General features: G+C 41.5%; 1 protein-coding gene across 1 annotated transcript in view; it reads left to right on the top strand.

Moving 5' to 3' along the window:
* Window positions 1-21,516, top strand: part of scfd1 (sec1 family domain containing 1) — a 177,147-nt gene that overhangs the window by 117,247 nt on the left and 38,384 nt on the right. Inside the window, exon 20 of the mRNA XM_028821277.2 lies at window positions 5,833-5,886. Coding sequence (XP_028677110.1) covers window positions 5,833-5,886 — 54 coding nt within the window. The remainder of the gene's footprint in view (window positions 1-5,832; window positions 5,887-21,516) is intronic.

The raw sequence follows: 21,516 nt of genomic DNA, 5'->3' as shown, positions 1-21,516 counted from the left end.
AAACCCTTTATTCAGGACAATGCAGAAGCCCCTTTGGCAACAACTACAGCTTTATGTCTTCTTGGGTAAGTCTCTACACACCTGGATTTGGGCAGTTTATCCCATTGTTCCTGGCAGATCCTCTCAAGCCCCATTAGATTGAATGGGAAGTGTGTGTAAGCTGCCATCTTCAGGTCTCTCCATACATGTTCTGTCTGGGTCACTCAAGGACAGTCAGAGGCTTTTCCTGAAGCTACTTCAGTTACGTCTTGAATGTATGCTTCAGGTCATTGTTGTGCTGAAATGTGAACTGTCACCCCACTCGGAGTGGCATGCATTCTGGAGCAGCAGGTTTTCTTCCTGGACCTTTATGCATTTGTCTGCATTCATCTTTCCCTCAATTCTGACCAGTTTCTCTGTCCCAGCAACCCCACAGCATGATGTTGCCACCACTGCATGGATGGTATTAGGCAGGTGATGAGCCATGCCTGGTCTTCATCAAACATAGTACTTGGAGTACCCTTTCTTTCCTCTTGCTCTCAGGATTCATTTAAATTTGGTTTGGCAAACTCCAAGTGGGCTTTCATGTGCTTTTAACTTAAAAGTGGCTTCTGCCTAGTCAGTGGAGTGCTGCCAAGATGGTTGACGGACCTCTGAGGCTCTGTCAGAGTGACCTTTTGGGTACGTGATCACCTCCCGGACCAAGGCCTTTCTTGCACTGTTGCTCAGTTTGGCCAGATAGCCAACTCTTTGAAGATTCCCGGCGATGAGCAGTGCCTGGTCTTCACTGGACATAGTGCTTGGAGTTTGCCCAAAAAGTTCAATTTTTGCCTTATCAGAGCAGAGAATCTTTTTTCCTCATGTTCTCAGAGTCCTTTAAATGCCATGCTTTTTTCACTCAGGAGTGGCTTCCATGTTGTCACTCTGCTATAAACTCCTGATTGATCGAGTGCTGCTGAGATGGTCATCCTTCCAGGATGTTATCCCATGTCAGCATAGAACTTCTGATGCTCTGTTTGTGTGACCATTAGGTTCTTTGTCATTTACTTGACCCAAGACCCTTCTTGTCCACTTACCCAGTTTGGACAGATGGCTAACTCTTGAACGAGTCCTGATGGTTCCAAACGTTTTCCATTTCAGAACTATTGAGGCCACTGTGCTCCTGGGACCACTCACAGCCTTAGAAATGGTTTTATCCTCTTGTCCTGCTCAAGTCCTCGCCACAAGTTGATTATGGAGGACTCCAGAGAGCTCCTTGGACTTCATGGCTTGGTTTGTGACCTAACATGCAGTGTGAATTGTTGGATCTTCTAAACAGAAGTACATATGTGTGCCTTTCTAAACCAGTCAATTCAGTTTGCCAAGCAGAATTAAAGCAAATACAATACACCTGAGCACAATGTGGAGTGGCCACAGCCAAAGGTCTGAATACTTCCAGGAAAGACACAAAGCTGTAATTGCTGCTTCTGCAGTGTGCTGAATAAAGGGACTGAATACGTCTTATGAACGAGAGGTTTCAGTTTTTGATTTTTAATGAATTTGTAAACCTTTCTGAAAACATGTCTTTACATTGTCATTATGGATTATTGTATGGAGATTGATGGGCAAAAATGGCAAATGAAATGTACATCATAATAAAGTAAAGGGGTCTGAATACTTTCTGAATCCACCGTAGGTAGAAAGACCTTGCTCTAAGTTCATTTGTCAGGAGGTTACTAACTAGAAAATAGTTCAGAAAATCTTTTTGTTTTCTCTGTAAACGTCTGGTGATTTTCTTTAGCAATGCGATAGCAGCATCGGCACAAAATGAGAGCACTGGGAAGATAAAAATGTCATAAAGGAAAGATGCCAGAATTATTGAACTACATTAAATATCGTTTTGATGCTAAAATGTTTTGAAAATTGAAATCTACATTTTCCAAATCCTTCAATGGGACTGGAAAATGTCAGAAAACACCCAAAAAAAAGACAATTTTTTTTTTATCTGCTTCATTTCAAGTACAGCTGAATGTAGCTGCTGGTAGATAAGGCAGGATCAAGTAGTCGAGTCCAACACATACCGAAAGACATCTCTCAGTCCAAAAGTTTGCTTTAAAAGGTTTAGTGAAAATTCAAAGCAAAGAGTCCATACAAAAATAAAGAAAGAAGAATAAAAAGCAAAAAAATGGGAAAAAATGTCTATTCTCTAAACTTAGTAGTTTCTTCTAAACTTAAAAATGCTTTACGTCACCTTCAGTACGCTCTAAACATACGCCGTTGCACGTTCAATAGGGCAAGTTGCAGTACATACTATTGGGCATACTAAGGCTCGGTTTGAAACCGTGTGCCCCCCATGCCTTACTTATGGCAAGGCAGGTCACTAACTGAGACTACTCTGTAGTCAGAGGGACAAGAAACAGTTAGAATACACCAATTCAATTCAGCTGGTGGGGTTTTAAGAACCTCTCTTAGATTATACACTAATATATAGGCAAACACTTCTACCTACTGTACTTGACATAACCTAAATAACTAGCAGAAGGCGCTTACACTGAGCATTCTGGGAGAAAAAAAAAAAGAAACGCTCTTTTTATATGACTATTTAGAGTAGGGGTTCTCAATGTCGGTACTGGGGACCCCCTGTGGCTGCAGGTTTTTGTTCCAACCAGCTTCTATTTTTAATTGGACTCCTGGGCTAATTAAGTGAACTTTTATTTGCCAGATTCTGTGTTTTGGGAAAAATTTACAAATTAGAAAACTAAGTTTGGTAAAAATTGTGTGTGTATATATATATATATATATATATATATAGTAACAAATTGACTCCAGACAGTCACAAAGGTTTGGGGCGGCTACCTGTATAATATGATCCTGGCTGCAAAAGGTTTGACAAAACAGTACTGCTTAAGTGGAGGTAAGATGGCGGTTTTTAAAGGCTAGAAGAGGAAATGATGTCATGCATTTTGAAACTGGAAGTGACGTCATCAGTGGCCCCGGAACCTGGCGGGATTTCCCAGGAATGGTCTGCAAGAGACTGAGAGAGACAGTCAGCACACTCCACAACCCCCTGGTCTGACGTAGTAATTACAGTTACTCAAGCCCTTTAGCTGCCTCCTAATCGAAATGTGTGTGACAATATATATATATTGTAAGTTAATGGACGCTAGGTGGCACTATTGCCCACCTTTTCCCCAACAGACGCTTCGAACACAGGTTTAAAAGCACTAAGAAGTATTTTTAATTTTCTTCTTTTAAATAGTGCCTCTAAAGCACCACAGCCACAATAAACACACAATAAAAAATCACAATAAATTTCCTCCTCTCCTCCCAGCAGCTCTGTCACACTCCCTACCAACTCCGGCTCTCCTGCTGGGTCTCCACCAGTCCTTTATATAGTCCTTGACCCGGAAGTGCTTCTCCTCTGCTGTTCACGTGACTTGTCAGCACTTCCGGGTCAGATGGAGAATTGCATTTTTCTTCAGCCCGGAAGTACTTGTGTTTTTCCATCCCCGTGACTTGGTAAGTACTTCCAAGCCCTATGGGAAACAAAAATCCCCGCATCTCCCTGCAGCGTTACACGGTGGCACCCACGGTATCCAGCAGGGTTGTGAAGCCGAACTCCATCTCCCATGATGCCCTGCGGGAATCTGGAGCACCTCTGAGCTACAGGGAAGACATCATCTAGCGTCCTGGGTGTGTCGGCCAGGATGAGCTGCCGGCCGTCCATCACTATATATATATATTTTTTTTTTTTTAAATGTACCAAGCAGTTATATGGGAATAATGTATTTTTTTTTTCTTTTTAACAATATTTTCATCTAGATTTACATTCCATTTTTGCCAGGTGTTCTAATTGTTTAATTAATTAATTATTTTCTAATTAGTGAGTCTTTTGCTAAAGTGGTTGCAGCCTTTGATTATTCCGTGTTGTTTGCCTGGCTGTCTGCTCCGCTGGTTGTCATTGTTAAGATACAATGAAGGGACCAAACTGCACAGAGAAAGGGCAAAATATAATAAAATCAATAAAAAAGTGTTAAGCATTTAAATCTCTAGCAAAAATGGAAATATTCCTAAATGTGTTATAAATATAAAAATCCTGCTGCGGTGCTGTCTTAATGTAGAATAAGAGAAGAGAAAGATAAATACCAGCTAATTAATTGAGATCTGCGTTATCAGGTATTTTCACTGATTATCAATCTGGTTGGAACAAAAACCTGCAGCCACAGTGGGCCCCCCAGGACTGACTTTGAGAACCCCTGATTTAGAGTATCATGTGGCAGAACAGCAAGAGTAACACAGCGGCGTAGCTCGAGTTCATGCCGCTGGGGGTGAGCTGGTGCTTCAATTTGCCGCCCTCCAACATATCTGAATATGTTAACCTATTTAAATAGAAAATTAAAATGACGTCTAGGGAAAAATTAAGATACATTTTGCATAGATCTATTCATATATAGAGAAACAGCAATAATTTTCACATATAATTATTTATAAGCATCAGCTAGACAAGAATATCATATAGACGCCCAGATAAGCCGTGTTCTAATTACTAATTATCTAATTATTAGTTTAATATAATTACGCTGCGAAAACCAGAACCAGTATAGTGTACAAGTGATAGGTGGGGATGTTTGAATGCATTCGGATGGATAACAAAAAGAAATTATAAATTGTAAATTAGTTGTTTATCTTCCTAGAAATTCTTATCGGTGTAATGTTTCTGTTTATTTTTGTTATTGCCTCCTAAATTTCAACTGTTTAGTGTGATGCCGTCACAGAAGGACAGTCTGAAAATTCTTTTTGAAGCATTTGTGTATAAAAATCAGAGAATTTTCCTTTTTTTCAGCCAATCCTGCTGCTTACACACAAATTGTACTGAGACTTTTGGCCAATAATGCCGCCCCCAAAAATGTGCCACCCGGCCCACCCCTAGCTACGCCACTGGAGTAACATGAAGTTTGTGTGGCTCGACGGCCTGAGGAGTTTGTGAACTTGCGAGTCAGCACACAGAGTTTAATGGCCGCCCTCACACTGACTGAGCTGCCTGGCCGTCTTCACAGCAACTACGACGACATTTATTTCTATAGCAGATTGGCATACACAGGATGGCGCTCAAATTGCTTTACATGATGTCACAGAAGTAGTTACAAAGATAAAGAAAAACAAATTAAATTTAGATAAGAGAAATAATGCAGAAATAGTATACAGCAAATAGATAATGCACATTTACATAAGACAGATGCTGTATATAATTAAGAGAAATAGAGTCGTTAAATATAAAAGTCTCTAAATGTTGGTCCGATTATACGGGTAGTTGGCGATTTTCATAAGGGAAAGAATCAGAGGGTGGAAGCAGGAGAGCATTGCTTGGTCGTGTTTGTGGTACAATCCAGGGGTCCATGGGTAACAATTTGAAAAGCCGCTGTGTCTGGGATGGCCTGCGCAGCATTGGATTTTCTTTTATTTTGTTTATGTTCTTTTCTCTTTAATCCCCTTGTGTGTGAATAATAAAAGGCTCAGATTTTGTATTTCCTGTGGTCTGTCTGGTTTAATATTTTCTGGGTCAGAATGACACTCAAGCGTGTCCTATTTTAGAGTGCATGAGTCTCAAATGATAAAAGATTTCATTTTTGTTCACGTCAAATACCCATCACTGACTGTCTTTTATTATTTCACTTAATTGTATTTTACAGAGCAGAGTTAATCAGATTTGTATAATATTATTCTGTTTCCAGAGTTCTTATAAAAGACGCCGTTGTTTTTATTATGATGTAAAATCAGATACAGTATATTAACAGAAGGGAGATACATTCGGGTACATTTCGTTTGCAGAGAAGCTCTTTTAATAAAACATGATTGGGTTTGTTTGTTTTGTAGAATTTACCAGTGACCCGCATCCTGGATAACCTTATGGAGATGAAATCCAACCCTGTGAGTTATTTTTCTAATTTTGTTCTTGATAATAGTTTTTATCCGGTACAAGCCGTTGTATTCCTTTGAGGTTAAGCCGCTGTTCTCTTGGCTTCGGAGTGAACTTCTTGAGGTTTGTGTGTCTCGCTTGGTTCCTGTGACTACACGGCTTCCTTTGTGTGCTCAGTGCTACTGCAGCTTGCATCTCACATTCAGCTTTTGTTGAGTTTTGGATCAGACTTAGCTCTTTGGAGTAGTGCCATTTTAAAGACACAGATGATGAAGCACGCTCTTTCTTGTGAACAGTCATGTGCACCTCGGTATGCTTAAAACACAAAAGACTAAGGGTTAATACAGACTTTCTGTTTCTATTTTTTACTTTGTTCAAATGAAGATTTAACTTGTGCCATCCATTCTCACAATACTATTAGTGAACCCATGTGCTATAATATTGAACACTAAGATATGTGTGTTCAGTCTCTCGTGAGCAATCTGATTGGTCAATTTGGCTTTGGCACGAAGTAAGAGGAAGTGTGAGACAGACAAGGAGGAGTAAAGGTGCACACTGAGAGAGTCACCCGCTAAGACAGAAAATATAAAACTCTGAAATAACGGCTCAGTCGGAGAAGTAGGTTTTACACTAACATGCTTGAGAAAGGGAGCTCCAGTGAAGAGTTTCATACACACACGAATCCAAATTGTGTTTTGTGATTTCATCTACTGTTGAATTCTGCTCTGTACTTGTAATATTACTATTGCATTTCTATTATATTGTACTAATTGTACCCCATGGCGGCACGCACATAGTAATGAAACAGGACAAGCTTTAAAAATCAATAGACGTTGGCACTGTATCTGATCGTGTTCATCTCTGATGGGACAGTGTTGCCTGCGTGGGGAGAAAAGCAGATGGCCGTGATATTCCTGGCAATCAGCAGCTACCCTCTAAAACACACATAGCTCTGATCTCCCTCTCAAAAACGTCAAACATCACTCCTTGACAATCTGTAGATGATAATGTCTGTTGAACAGACAGGTATGGGTAGCGGGGCGAGAGGTAGAGCGACTCGAACAGAGACTGGTGCGTGAATGAGGAAGGCCCCGCCCCCCTGCTCTCAGCCCCCAGACACTCTGTTGAATTTCTATAAATACATCGGTACCACAAGCGAACTATCGTACTTAGTGCGATGAGAGAAATTGCAAAATCAACTGGAACGTTCAAGCAAATTATAGAAAACAACCTGATCTAACTCCGTTACGTAATTCTCTCGTGAAAAACAGACAGACAGACATACAGACAGAATGTGCTTGTACCACAAAATTTTTAAAACAGTTTCTTAGTGAGCACCTATGGGCCAAGGGTAACCTACATTCCAAATTTCAAGTCCCAAGTCCTCGTGGTTCGGGAGAGTTCGTGATGAGTTAATTACATCTTACATCAATTACATTCCATCTCGCCTGAAGAAGGGCCCTGAGTTGCCTCGAAAGCTTGCATCATGTAATATTTTTAGTTAGCCAATAACTGGTGTCATTTTGCTTGACTTCTCATTATGTTTCTTATATAACTGAAGACTGGACTCCTTCATGTGTGTCTCTTAGGAGAATCCTTGGGTCCCGCTGGTTTGACTTTGTGTTGCTCACAGAGTCCCGAATAAGGCACATGACCTGCATTGTGAGGGAGCGTCAGTTACGGCACTACAGCCATGTGGCGCGATTCCCCAAAGGTGATCTGGCTCGTAAGATCCTCATTGTTGGGGACTCGAGTGGCTGGACCAGGCAAGGGGAAGCCCATGTAACACCTGGTTGTGACCGAGAGATGGTCATCTCCTGAGGGTGGAACTGGGCTGCATGTCTACCTGGGGAGTTGCTAACCAGGATCCCAAGCTGTTTCGTTGTGTGGTGGGTGCAGCAATGTGCTATACCAGTGCATGCTCCCCAACTTGACTAACCTGACCTGATCTTATGTAACAGATTATTGCATTACGTGTATTTGCCAGGTACTGTGGCTAGTTGCTCATGAAAAGTGAGAAAACTGCCCCATAAAAGTGTACTTTTTGGCTTGTAAACTGAAAAATGTGACTGTTCCCCTTAAAAATAAATTATTTCACAAAACACGGGCACTCGGTTGGTAAATTAAAAGTAAATTTTACGCACGTTAGAAAGTAGTTCTTTCTGTAAAGAGCCACAGACACATAGAATAAGTGATCAGATAGTGTGGTAGAGAGTAGAACTTCAGGGACCTTTTCAGCGGCCTGGGATTGGGAGCTTGTGCTCGTCAGAATTGTTTTAATGTACTTAATCTATCACTGCGGCTTCACGTAACCAGCACCTTGTGTTTGAATCTTCTCGTGTCTGCATGGGTTTCCCTCTGAATATTCCCAATATCCTCCCACATCTCTAAAATCATGAAGATTATTAGGTCACTTGTCAATTCTAAACTGACCCAGTTGAATGTGGACTTGTGTGAGCAGATCCGGTGCTTCCAGGACAGGCTTTGTCACCAAAAGTTTAAGAATATTGTGTAAGACTTTATGAGCATTAAGGCGCTGACCTTCGTGGTTTTTGCCTGTGAATTCTCTGTTCTGTATATCATATAATTCCAAAAAAGAATTCAAATGTATCATATGGAGACGATACTGTGCCCTGGGGTATTCCGATATTCTTGTAGAGTCTGCTCTTTTCTTCTTTCTGTCTCACTCACACATCCATACGCCTTTTCTGCTGTGATTTTAGACTTCGTTGGTAACCTTGTATGTCTGTATACATTTGGTAGCAGTGTGAATTTCCTATCCTGGAATGAATGAAGTGTATTGTATTCTCTTGTAAAGAACTAAGAGGGGAAGCAAGCCACTCAGGTCATTTTTGTGTCGTATCAAACACAGTTGCTGAAGTTTCATTTTTCATTCTTACACCACCACAGCAATTTGCATTAACATCTGTGGTCTTAGGTTTTTATTTTGCACGTCCCCAATATCTTTGCAGAAGGGCAAAGGTCCAGGTCTTTAGAGTCCTGGTGCTTCCTGTTTTAATATATGGTGGCGAGACATGGAGGCTATCCAGTGACCTGAGATGAAGACTGGACTCCTTCATGTGTGTCTCTTCATGGAATCCTTAGGCACTGCTGGTTTGACTTTGTGTTGCTCATGGAGTCCCGAATGAGGCACATTCGATTCCCAGCGGGTGATCTAGCTCACAGGACCCAAGTTACTGGACCAGGCAAGGGGACGCCCACGTAACACCTGGTTGTGATAGATAGATGGTCATCTCCGGAGGGTGGAACTGGGCTGCATGTCTACCTGGGGAGTTGCTAACCAGGATCCTGTGCTGTTTTCGTTGTGTGGTGGGTGCAGGAACACGCTGTACCAGTGCATGCTCCCCAACCTGACCTGACCTCCCCTGACATAAGTAGTGTAATTAAGCACACTGTAAGGGTACCCCGTAGTAACCAAGACACTCAGGCTGCTAACCACACAGTCACCAATTTACAAAATTGTGTCACTTAACTCAGATGTCAAGTATCCAGTTGTATGTTGACAGTGTCCCAAACACATGCATTTTAGATAAAATATTGTTTGTTAAACCACTTTAAGAAAATTCCCATGTGTACAACAGAGAAGCAAATGAGATGCCATACACAGATGACAGAGCCCTGGCAGACTATGTGGACAGTGACAATGCCTTAAGTTCATACTATTAGTATGTGGTCACCTTGGCCACTCCTCGGAATTCAACATCTCTAAAATTACGATGTACCATCTTTTTGAACCCCTGAGGCTGAATAGACAAGCGGTGGTGTGATGTTTTTACATACTTGGGCAAACAGACACAATACCTTATTCTTTCTTCCACATGCTGGTTTTGTGTAAAAGAAATCCCAGCAGCACTTAAAAGTGTTGTGAAAAAGATTTCACTCCCTGCATAATATCCTGTTCTTGCATATTATAGACAGTGAAGGGCCTTTACACACAATGTAAGTAAACCTGAGTGAACACACAATACAGAGTTATGTTATTACTTCCTTCATTCTATGAATAAAGTTACCCAGCACACCCCTGTGAAAGAGTAATATCCCCATGGTCTCAATACATGGTTGCAGCAATAATCCCAACTAAACAGTTGCTGTAATTTGATATTGGTCTGTTACATCACTGATGAGGAACTGTAGCCCAGAACTGTTTTAATTCAGACACATTGGTGGGTTTGTGAATGTCAGCTGCTCGTTCCAGCGTCTGTAGTGGGTGAAAGTCACCTGAATTTCAGCCATTTAATTATACAGTCGCTTTTGTAGTGTTGGTCTTTGCTGTACCTCAGTTATACCCGGTTATCCTTCAGCTTCAGGTCACAGGCAGACGACCCGACATTTGCCTTAAGAGCATTCTGGTAAACAAGTAAGCCCGCGATTCTCTAGAGAATTATAAATCCAAGAATGGCAATCAGTTTGTATTCCGTCCGCTATATGGATGGATGACATATCATGGAGGGTGGGTGCATCTGGGGAAATGTCATTTAATCAAATAAGCATATCTGTACTAAAGTGGTTTCGTTTTGTGGAGACGTGATTCCGTTGCCTTTGCTAACACCGACTGCTGGCAGAGTGGAGCACAGCAAGTTTAGTTTACAGGTTGTGGTGTTCGTGTGCCGGCCACTGAGTCTGGGGAGCCGCTGGGTTTGAGTCTGTGACCGTTATGTGATCTATATTACTGGCACAGTGGATTAGAGCAAGTGGTGATGACATATCATGGAGTGTGAGTGCGTCCTGGGACAGTTCATTTCAACACGCTTCTGTTATTGTTTTTCTTCATGCAGTCTCGTTTTTGTTTTTTTATGGCTGTGTCTTCGTATATGCGGTGGCGTGGGCGGTCGCGTCCGGGCAGCTGTACATCCTGGCGTGCACGCTTTACCTCCGGTTTAGTTCACAGGTCGTAGGCATGGTAAAGTTTCCATTTAATTCAATAACCCCATTTGAACTGAAGCGGTTTCTTTGTGTGGGCTCCTTCGTTCATTGTTTTTATCCATGTTGTTTGGGCGCCACCTACTGACTCTGGGAAGCCACTGCGTTTGACTCTGGGGCGCCACGCCGCAGTGCGCATGCGCTTCGGTGCGTCCGCCGTGCATAAATTAACTGTGGTTTAGTAATATAGATTGCAGAATTTCTGTTTCATTCAAGAATGGCAAGTCTTCCACATCATCCCCTCATCATCAAACACCTCCGTGTTTTATTGCTGATCTAAAGTTGGCGCAGTGGTTAAAGAATTTGGATTTCAAACTCTGAGGTTGTGGGTACAAATCCTGCTGGTGACACCGTGTGACCATAAGCAAGTCCCTGTGACAGTCTGTGTTCCAACTGAAAAAGCAAAAAGAATTGTAACCAATTGTATCTCAAATGTTGTTGTAAGCTGCCCTGGATAAAGGAATCGGCCAAAAAAGTAATAATAATAGCATTAATATTCTTATTGTTGAACACCAGACATGGTGAGTCCTGTGTCTTCCAGAGAGTTCTATTCTGCATTCTTCTGTCGTTAGTCCAGAAGGCTTTGGGATCAGCCGGGTGTTTCGTTACAAATGCGAGACCAGCAATGACGTTACCTTTGGTAAGCAGAGGTCCCTGCCTTGCTGCTCTCTTACGAGTCACAGGCCCTTTCTGACGAGCACTGACATCGGCTGAGGCTCCAGAGGCCTGCAGTGATCTGAATCTTCTTCTAGGATCATCTACAGGCTTGGTCAGCTATTTGAATGGGTGATTTTCTAAGGGGGCAATACAGGTGTTTGGGTAACTTTATATTACTTAAAAACATTAAGTAGCAATTTAGAAATGGTGTTGTGTGTTTGTTCTGGTTTCCTTTATCTGATATTACATTTTGTCTAAAGGTCTGAAGCCATTCATTATTCAAAAATAGAGGATATCAGGAAGGGGGCAAACATTTTATTCATATTACTGTATCTTTCCTATGAAAACTTAAAGGTTTTGGCATTGTGAATGATATTTTAACAATGATACTGTATATAAATCACTTTATGAGTCAGTGCTCACTTTTAAAGTTACATCACGGCCCAGTATTCTTCCATGAAGAACAAAGTACAATTTACCCCTATTATTAATCAAGCATGTAAAATAATTATCATTAAACTAGCCAATCCGTGGCGTAGCATACGCCGCATAATTATGTATTGATGGGTGAACACTTCCTGAAAGATACAGTTGTCCAAATGGGGTTGGTTTTGAGGATACATTTTAAGTTTTTAAGCACAAATATAGTTAACTAGTCATTTAGCCCGTTACAATAACGGGCGCTAGAACAGTAGTGCATAAACATTAGTAGGAACAGTCTATATTAAATGGCAAGGGACTTTGACCTCATTCTTTTTGTTGGTCGTATTTTTCTTTCTTTCAGCCTTTCTTTTGTTGATGTTTACTTGCTGAGCTGACCGTTCTTCGTGGGCTGCCGCCGTGTATTGTGTGTCTTTAATTTTCTGTGACAGTAAAACTGTCTTGTACGGCTCTATTCAATAAGGGCGCGTAGATAATTTAGTTCAAATGGCTCTGGAATATGTGAAGAGCAACAGGTGCAGATCTTTATTTACGCGTGCCTTTATTCGCTGCGCCCAATTGAGGTCGTCCTTTTGAGGCTCACCTTTTTGTGCGCGCCCTTATTGAAGGATACCGTCTTGTATGTCCGCTGGCTTGTACGTCCGTAATATACCTTTAATTTTCTCTGGCGGTAATACAGGCGTGCGCGTCGGTAACATGCCTTTAATCTCCTCTGACAGTAATACTGGCTTGTATGTGGCTGTAATATGCGTCACTGTATTGTGTACCTTTAATTTCCTTTCGCAGTAATACTGGTTTGTATTTCCGTAAAACGCCTCTAACTTTCTCTGACAGTAATATCGCGCATCGCACCGTGCCCCGCGCACATGCGCACTTCACCAGAAGACACACACACACGGACACCTGAACGCACATAGGGATTTTATATATATATAGATTAAACCATAGAATGCACAGCGTAATAGTAAACTAAATGTAAAAACATTGAATAACACTGAGAAAACCATGAACAACAGAGAAAACTAACACTGCAATAGTTCACTCTATAGCGCTACCAGCTGCTGGCTAAAAACACTTTTTTTTTAATGAGTTTTAAGCACAGGGAAATGAACATTTGAAAAAATCCGTAATTTAATAAACCACCAAGAAAAGTAACATTACAACAATGCACGCTACGAACCGAGCACTGTAAACAGAAGTGAAAACAAAATCAAGCCCAGTGCATTCTTTAACTGCCTTCCTACCTTATGTGTCCAGCTCTCTCTCTCACGCACCTATGTGTGTGTGTGTGTCTCTCTCTGGTGCTGCCTGTGTGTGTGTGCGGCTCTCTCTCTCGCACTGGACGCGGTCGGGTGTCGTAACCGAAAAGAATAATGAAAAGTCAACGTGGCTCAGAGGTGCATGTGGACTCCTAGCACAGACGAAAGCGACTTACAGGGTGGTCGGTGAGTTGTTGCGTCCGCGCACATGAGCAGGCAGTGGGAATGCCTAGAGAGCGAGGGTGGACGCGGGCCGGGGAATAAGGAGTGTTGGTGGGCGGGGAAACTTTTTCCGTGTTCCTGCAGGACCATCTAAGAAGACGCATGTTTGTCGCGGATGCGAATTGCTGTATGTAGCGTGTAAAACAGTTTGAGATGTTGCACGTGGTCGTGCGTCGTAACCGAAAAGTCAACGTGGCTCAGAGGTGCATGTGCACTGTAGCACAGACAAACAGAAATGACGGCATGTTTTCCGAGGCGTCGCGTCCGAGTTGGTGGGCGTGGCTGTGCGAGTTTTCGTCGTATCCAATGGTCTTAGGGTTGGTGGGCGTGGCTCCTTCCTGCGTGCTTTCATAGGTGTCTTGCCTGCTCTGGCAGCGGCTTAGAGAATTATATATATAGATGATTAAAACTATCATATACAGGTCATTAGAAGTGGCACTATTTATATTATACAGAAATCTGTCCACCTCCTTAACCATTTGTTCCAATTACTCCCATCAGGCCATCGTTATAACGTTCTGTTAGCTACGACAAACATTTATTTAAAACAAATCCTGTATTCCTCCAGATATTAACCTCATAAACACAAAGAGAGTGAATATGTATATTGTTATTTTAATATTTTAACATTTTAGTTATTTACTTATTTATGTGTTATTATCTGTGATTCTTTTTTGGTTTTTAACTTATGTTTGCTTGGTGTGCTGAACATCTTTGAGTCATTTCAAAGACAAACTTCTGTCATGTTGCGATCAACAAGTTTCTGATTCTGCTTTGGAGAAGCAGCCAAAGCCGTGTTAACAAGTATGCCAAGCTTGGATTTACTGTACCTTTGGTACCTCTATATCCTTAACCCACTGATCCAGTTTTAGGTCTCACAATGGAGAGCCTGTCCCACCCTGCCAACCCTGTAGGAGAGAAGAGACCCTAGCAGGGCACACTTGCTGTAACCCCCCCCCACTGGGTCAGTTGTGACTGCATAGCATTGGACTTATGCATTCACTGGAGGACCCCGATGGGTGAATTGCCATGGCCTCACACCAAGTGGATTTGAATTTTGGAAATTGTCAGTGGTCAGCCATGAACCTGCGACGTCTTGCTCAGCAGCAGTCGTCTTAGAGTGCGAGTTCACGAGAGCTCCTTGCATCTACCCAATAGAGACTGCAAATGTTGCTTCGGAATAGTTCAGGTATTACTGTGTGGTCACGTAGGCACAATACATTGTGAATTTCCCCTTGGGATTAATAAAGTATCTATCTATCTATCTATCTATCTATCTATCTATCTATCTATCTATCTATCTATCTATCTATCTATCTATCTATCTATCTATCTATCTTATATAGTGCCTTTCATATCTATCTATCTATCTTATATAGTGCCTTTCATATCTATCTATCTATCTATCTATCTATCTATCTATCTATCTATCTATCTATCTATCTATCTATCTTATATAGTGCCTTTCATATCTATCTATCTATCTATCTTATATAGTGCCTTTCATATCTATCTATCTATCTTATATAGTGCCTTTCATATCTATCTATCTATCTTATATAGTGCCTTTCATATCTATCTATCTATCTTATATAGTGCCTTTCATATCTATCTATCTATCTGTCTGTCTATCTACCTATCTAATAAAAGGCTGTGTGCTCCGTGGTTACTGTCTCAGGTGGGAGTTAGCATATCGTAATCTCTGCATTCGACTTCTACGACCGACATTATAAAATACCACAAATTATACAGTAAAATCAAGTCCCGACTTATCTGAACTTATCCATGAGTATATACTGTATGGTGCACATTTGCCATGCAGAATCTCCACAGAAAGTTCTTCAGCTAAGGAAGCAACCCAGGGTTTAAGAAGTACAGGAGGACCTATCATCCAGTGGCCTCAAATTACAACGTCTTCTTCATTTCTTCTATTTTGATGCCGTCTCCTACAAAAGCTATTTTCTTAGAGCAGTTCCCTATGTAAGGACAAAGTTTATTCAGTGAAAAACTAGAAGAAAGTTTGTAGATCATGTGTCCAGCCCTCCTGTGTCCCTCTACAGTACTTTACACACATGCTGTTCACGACGCATTCTGCAAATGGGTTCATGCACTTGAATTGACAAAGGCCTTTGCGGACTTTCTGTACTAATTAAGCAGCATTGGTATTGTGTGCCATGTCCCATTTTATTAGGCTGTGTAACCTGATAAGTTCACTGAGTGTCAGCTGATTTTGATCAGCGGTGGAAGAATCACATGTAGTTCATTGCATTTTTCTGAGGTAACAGTAGGCGACTTCCTGCGAAGCTGGTTTTTTCACTAGCAGCAGCCTTTCTCGTCTTTGTTCCATAAATAAAGTCATTATTTCTGAAATCTTGGCAAGGGTGTTTTGCTGTACCTCTCAAGCATTTTTTTGTTTTTTTTTTTGTTTATTGAAATTCTTCCCTGCATCGCCCCCACGACGGCAACTCACAAAGACTTTCTTGGAAGCAAATTGTACTTCCAGCAGCACAAAGTCCTTCAGGCTGGCAAAGTTAGGAAGGAATAAATTGCAAACATTTTTCAGACATGGTGTCCTTGGAGTTAATTCCTTGATTTCTATCTCATAATGGTTTTCCCCATAATGGTTTTCCCAGTACAACTCGTTTATGTTACTTGTTGTGCAGGATCATTTTTAGCAATCTGAGCAAAGAATGAGTTTCAGTGCATAAATCAGAACAAGAACCCTGATGTTTATGGGATTCAGGATTTATATTTACTTCTTTACCTGACATTTTCATCTACTGGCAGGAGGAGAGCCAATCTGAGGAGCATGCAGCGAGTAACTGATGGAGTTTGAACTTCCACCCTTGTGCTCTTGAGGTCCACACAGCCTCTGTTATATCGCTGCCAAGATAACCGGTAGCTCCTAGCAACCCTGCAGCGGAAACAGTGGCTTCATAAAATGACTGAATTCATAATTCTGTAATTTGATATCGTAATCTTTAAGGGGCACTTCAGACACGGGAATGTCCAAGGAGACTGAAGAAACACAAAAAAGAGATTTGTTTATGTAAATAATAATATAAGGGTAGGATTAAAGTCACAGAGAACACAGACCAATAAATTAACAAAAAGGAAACAATAAACCTAAAGGTCCTAAAGGAAGTCATCTCTGAAAAAGATTTAGGGGCTTAGTGTTGACACAACGTTCCCATCATCTATGCATTGTGCAGAAGCAATTAAAGAGGCAAATAAAATATCAGGTCATATCGTAAAAAGTGTTAAATATAATTTGAAGGAAGTTATTGTCCAGACTATATAAATCATACTAGTGAGACCACATCTGGAGTATTGTGAGTAGTTCTGGTCAACACTCCATAATAAAAAAGACATGGCAGCACTTAAACCTGTTTAGTCTGATCAGAGGAGACTATGTGGGGACCTCTATCCAGCTCTTCAAAATCCCCAAAGGCGCTGATCAAGTAGATCCAGCAGAATTAGCAGTGAATCGCCTGCTCAAGGACACCAGTAGAAATTAACGGAAACTGCCTTTAGGAAATTAGCTAGAAAGCACCTTGTTACATGAAGAGTTGTGGGAATTAGGAACAAACTACAGGGCCATAGAGTTGAAGCAGAAATTTTGACAATGCCCCAGGTGAGATATTGGGACAGCTTAGCTGACATGAGCGACAAATGTGCTGAATGGCTTCCTGTCGTCTGTCAAGTTTCTTATGTTCTAATCCTGTTGCCTGTTGGGCCTGCCTGCACAGAATATTGACCCAACACTCGTTTCCCACCTCCTTTATTCTTCTTAGACCCTTGGCCTCAGTTTCTCTGTGCCAGGTGATCCCCTGACACCTGCCTGCTGCCAACCATATGCTCATCTGGACTGTGAAAATGAAGGTACTTTTAAGGGCTGTGCAAGGGTGACCCTCTGATGTGCATGCATGACACTATAATATACATATTGTGAGAATTGCCCGGACACCACCAGTCGGAAACCACATCTTTATAAAAAGACACACGTTTATTTACTCCACCAAATACAGAATTTAAGTCCCGATCACCACACAATGCACTCAGCAATTAAATCACCACAATTCAGTCCCTTTCTCTCAGTCCTTTACCGCCTTTCTCCTCCTGAGAGCTTCGTCCTGCTCCCACTCCCGACTCTAGCTCCCAGATTGTATTAAGGCGGCGCCTTTTATTCCCGCCCGGATGTGCTCCAGGTGGCTGATGACGACCTTCTGGCAGCACTTCCCGAAGTGGCGGAAGTGCTGCCCTTTGCAGCGGAAGCACTCCGGGCGTCCCTGGCAGGTTCATCCGCCATCTTGCCTGGTGTGGTGGAAGTGACAGTTCTCCATGTCCCACGAGGCTTGAGGCACCCCCTTGCGGTGGCCACAGGTCCAAACAGGCCAAAACCTCTTTGTTCCTCTCCCGTGGTCCTCCCCTAATCCAGGGCAGTTGGCCCCTCATGACCCGGACACTATTCCAGGCATCCCGGCCAGGTAAGAACCCCAGCAGTCTGCCACAGTGTATATATATATGTGTGTGTGTGTGTGTGTGTATGTATGTATGTGTATGCATATATGTGCGTGTATGTATATGTGTGTATATATATATAATGTGTATATTTATATGTATATGTGTATATGTGTGTGTGTGTATGTGTATATATATATATATATATATGTGTGTGTGTGTTTGTATATGTATATATATATATATATATAGAAAGAAAGAGAACAATGGTTAAAGGATATATACTGTACATGCTGAAGAGGAAAAAACAAATGTACAGCCTACATCGAGAGTGGCAGTAACTCTTTCTATCTATTATAATGAACATATTTTTTCTTCACTTTTTCTATTGTGCCAACTGTGAGAATATTAACTCCATGTTATTGATATTATTATTAATAATAAATAATAGTACATTTTATTTATATAGAGCCTTCCCCATGCTCGGCGCAGTGTTATTGATCCGTACCTAACAAAGTGCATTGCTTCTACATTCTCACTGACATCACAGCACACCATGAGCATTGCTAGTGCTGCAATGATTCCAATACAATTTTCTCTTTCCTCGTTTAAACTGGGAGTTTAAGACAAGTATTGTGATTTTTGTTATTGCACTATTTATGGAAATGTAGACAAAGTGCATTTTATTGAGACCTGCTTAATAAAATGCATTGTGTCAGCATTCTTGTATATGACACACTGGTAAGAGTCCACCCCAGTACCTCATACCCCGAAACCGGATTAAGCAGGTTTGAGAATGTTCGTATGCGTGTTATAGATGATGTGTATTTGCTCCAACATGTTGGTAGTGGTGGCTGAATTAAAAGTGTTACAAAAATAGGAAAAGTGTTTTACAGATCAATAATAATAGAACCAGATGTGAAGTCAGGTTAACATGTTAAAGCCTCGTCAAATAATAAAGAGTTTCTTCTCTAACCTTGGTTTGGTATTATGATTTCTCTAGCAGCTGGGTGGCTATCTCGTCCAAAAAAGAGAAAGCTGAGAATGGCTGCTGGTGGGTGCCAAGCCCAACACAATCAAATTCCCCCTAGAAAACTGTGACTTGATTATGCCAGCTAAAAACATAGCTAAATTCCTGTGCTTTTGTAGGGGTTCTGATTAGCAGCGTATAATGACTACTAAAAGATCAGGTTACAGACTGAAAATCAGCTGAATAGCTGAGCTACATACATGAATGCTATCTTTTTCTCGGCTCCTCTAGTTTCTTTACTACCGGATAATGTACAGCCATTTCTCAGGGGGTGAAATTCTGCAGCTCGCTGGTCCAGACAGCTCAGTATCAATTGTTAATCTATACCTGATTGTATTTAGGGACCCGCTGGTTCTGAGACTTGTTGTGTCCCGCATTTACAAGTACATAATGAACTTCAAAAATAACACATTGTTACAGAGTGCTGTGAATAGCTTTTCTTTGTGCATAATGCAGTCAGTTCAGATAATTATGAAGGGATTGAGAGATGCATTTTTCGTATCCTTAAAGAAACAGATTAATTAGCAGAATCTCAGCCCTGTGGAATCTGTCAAAGTGTGCGGCCCCTGTGGCTTTGGGTGCGAGACCCCTCAGGGGGATGTCCGAGTCACAGGTTAATCACAAGGCCACACAAACAATGTACACAAGAAATGTATCGTGATTGTAGAAAGTGTCCGTTGCACTGGGCCCACTGTATACTACAAAGTTTACCATTTAGATGGTTCCCTTCAAAATGCAAAAGATGAAGAACTTTTATGAGAGAGTTCAGCATGAGGCAAAGGAATCTGAAGATGTTCTTTTTGTTGTGAGGGTTTACAGACACAAGTGAGGTATACTGACTTGCTAGAGACTTCTTCTTTCGGCTGCTCCCATTAGGGGTTACCACAACAGATCATCTTCTTCCATATCTTTCTGTCCTCTGTATCTTGCTCTGTCACACTCATCACCTGCATGTCCTCTCTCATCACATCCATAAACCTTCTTTTAGGCCTTCCTCTTCTTTTCTTCCCCGGCAGCTCTATCCTTAACATCCTTTTCCCAATATACCCAGCATCTCTCCTCTGCACATGACCAAACCAACACAATCTCAGCTCTCTGACTTTGTCTCCCAACCGTTCCAACTGAGCTGACCCTCTAATGTCCTCATTTCTAATCCTGTCCATCCTCGTCACACCCAATGCAAATCTTTGCATCTTTAACTCTGCCACCTCCAGCTCTGTCTCCTGTGCCACCGTCTCCAACCCATATGACATAGCTGGTCTCACTACTGTCTTGTAGACTTCCACTGTCACTCTTGCTGATACCCGTCTGTCACAAATCACTCCTGACACTCTTCTCCAGCCACTCCACCTTGCCTGTACTCTCTTCTTCATCTCTCTTCCACAAACCCCATTACTCCCAAGAATTTAAACTCCTCCACCTTCACCAACTCTACTCCCTGCATCCTGGTAGGTCAATGAAGACCTCCACTACTAATGACAGAAGAATCCTCTACCTGGTAAAGAAAAAGCCCCAAACAACTGTCTGACAGATCAGAAACCGTCTTCAGGGGGCAGACGTTGATGTGTCAGAGACGACTATCTAAAGAAGACTTCATGAACAGAACACTAACCACTAGTTAGCCAGAAAACAGGATTGTGAAAAAGGACTCAAAAAGATGAAGAGAAACACAGAAACGTTAAATAAAGACCCTGCACATAACAAAAAGGAGCAGTGTGGTGTAGTGGTTAACACAAGAATTACCAGAGCCTACAAAAAAACTCCTAGATCCATCCCACCTTAAATCACTTCGCACCTCTCCATCAGTGTCTTTTGTCCTGTAAATGTGTTGATAAGCAGCAAGCAGCCTGCTATCATATCTCCCACCGCTTCCCAGTTTTCTCAGCTCAAGTCTGTTTACCTGCGTGTCAGTTGTATAGAGTGAGAAGTCAAGCAAAATGACACCTTTTATAAATACTATATCGTTATTTGGAACACATGCATTTCATGTGTGTTCCGTGTCTACAACAGTCTATGTACAGTAAACACATCGTTAAAACAGAAACGTTTTTCATGTTTTAGTAATAATTGACAAAATGTAGTCTTGAAGTGTATAATGTGTTAAGCCTGAATTCCAAATATCAAATAAACACTTTCACAAAAGGTACAAATATAACAGAACAAGTATGCTTCTATTCAAGCATGTAACTACAGATAAAGAACCCGCGTTAGGGTGCGACATTGACGTGCATTTGCTACGAGCACTTCGGTGGCGCAACGGTATCAATTGTTGACTGGTAATCAAAATTTCACGGGTTCAATCCCGGATAAGTCCGTTTTGAGAAGTGAGCTGCTCTTATTCGTACTATTTTAGAATAAAAACATACATTTGATTTCAGTCTGTAACAGCCAGTGTAAATGTATGATACTTGTAAAGGTTAGCTTTGTTTTTTTATTCAGTTTTATTCTCTCAGTCGCGTTCACGATCTAACCCCCCGCCCCATCTGACACTGCTGTTTTCACATAAAGACGCGCTATAACAGAGGTGAACTCAGATCATGACGACGGTTCTACATCAGAGCAAGAGTGCACACCACACTTTTACCATCGCTGTACTTTGTATATGTACACGGGAAGCTCTGCAGTCAACT

Source organism: Erpetoichthys calabaricus, chromosome 16, assembly GCF_900747795.2.
Source record: "Erpetoichthys calabaricus chromosome 16, fErpCal1.3, whole genome shotgun sequence".
NCBI lineage: Eukaryota > Metazoa > Chordata > Cladistia > Polypteriformes > Polypteridae > Erpetoichthys > Erpetoichthys calabaricus.
The sequence above is the reverse complement of the archived record's forward strand: the minus strand, read 5'-3'. Positions and strand labels throughout refer to the sequence as shown.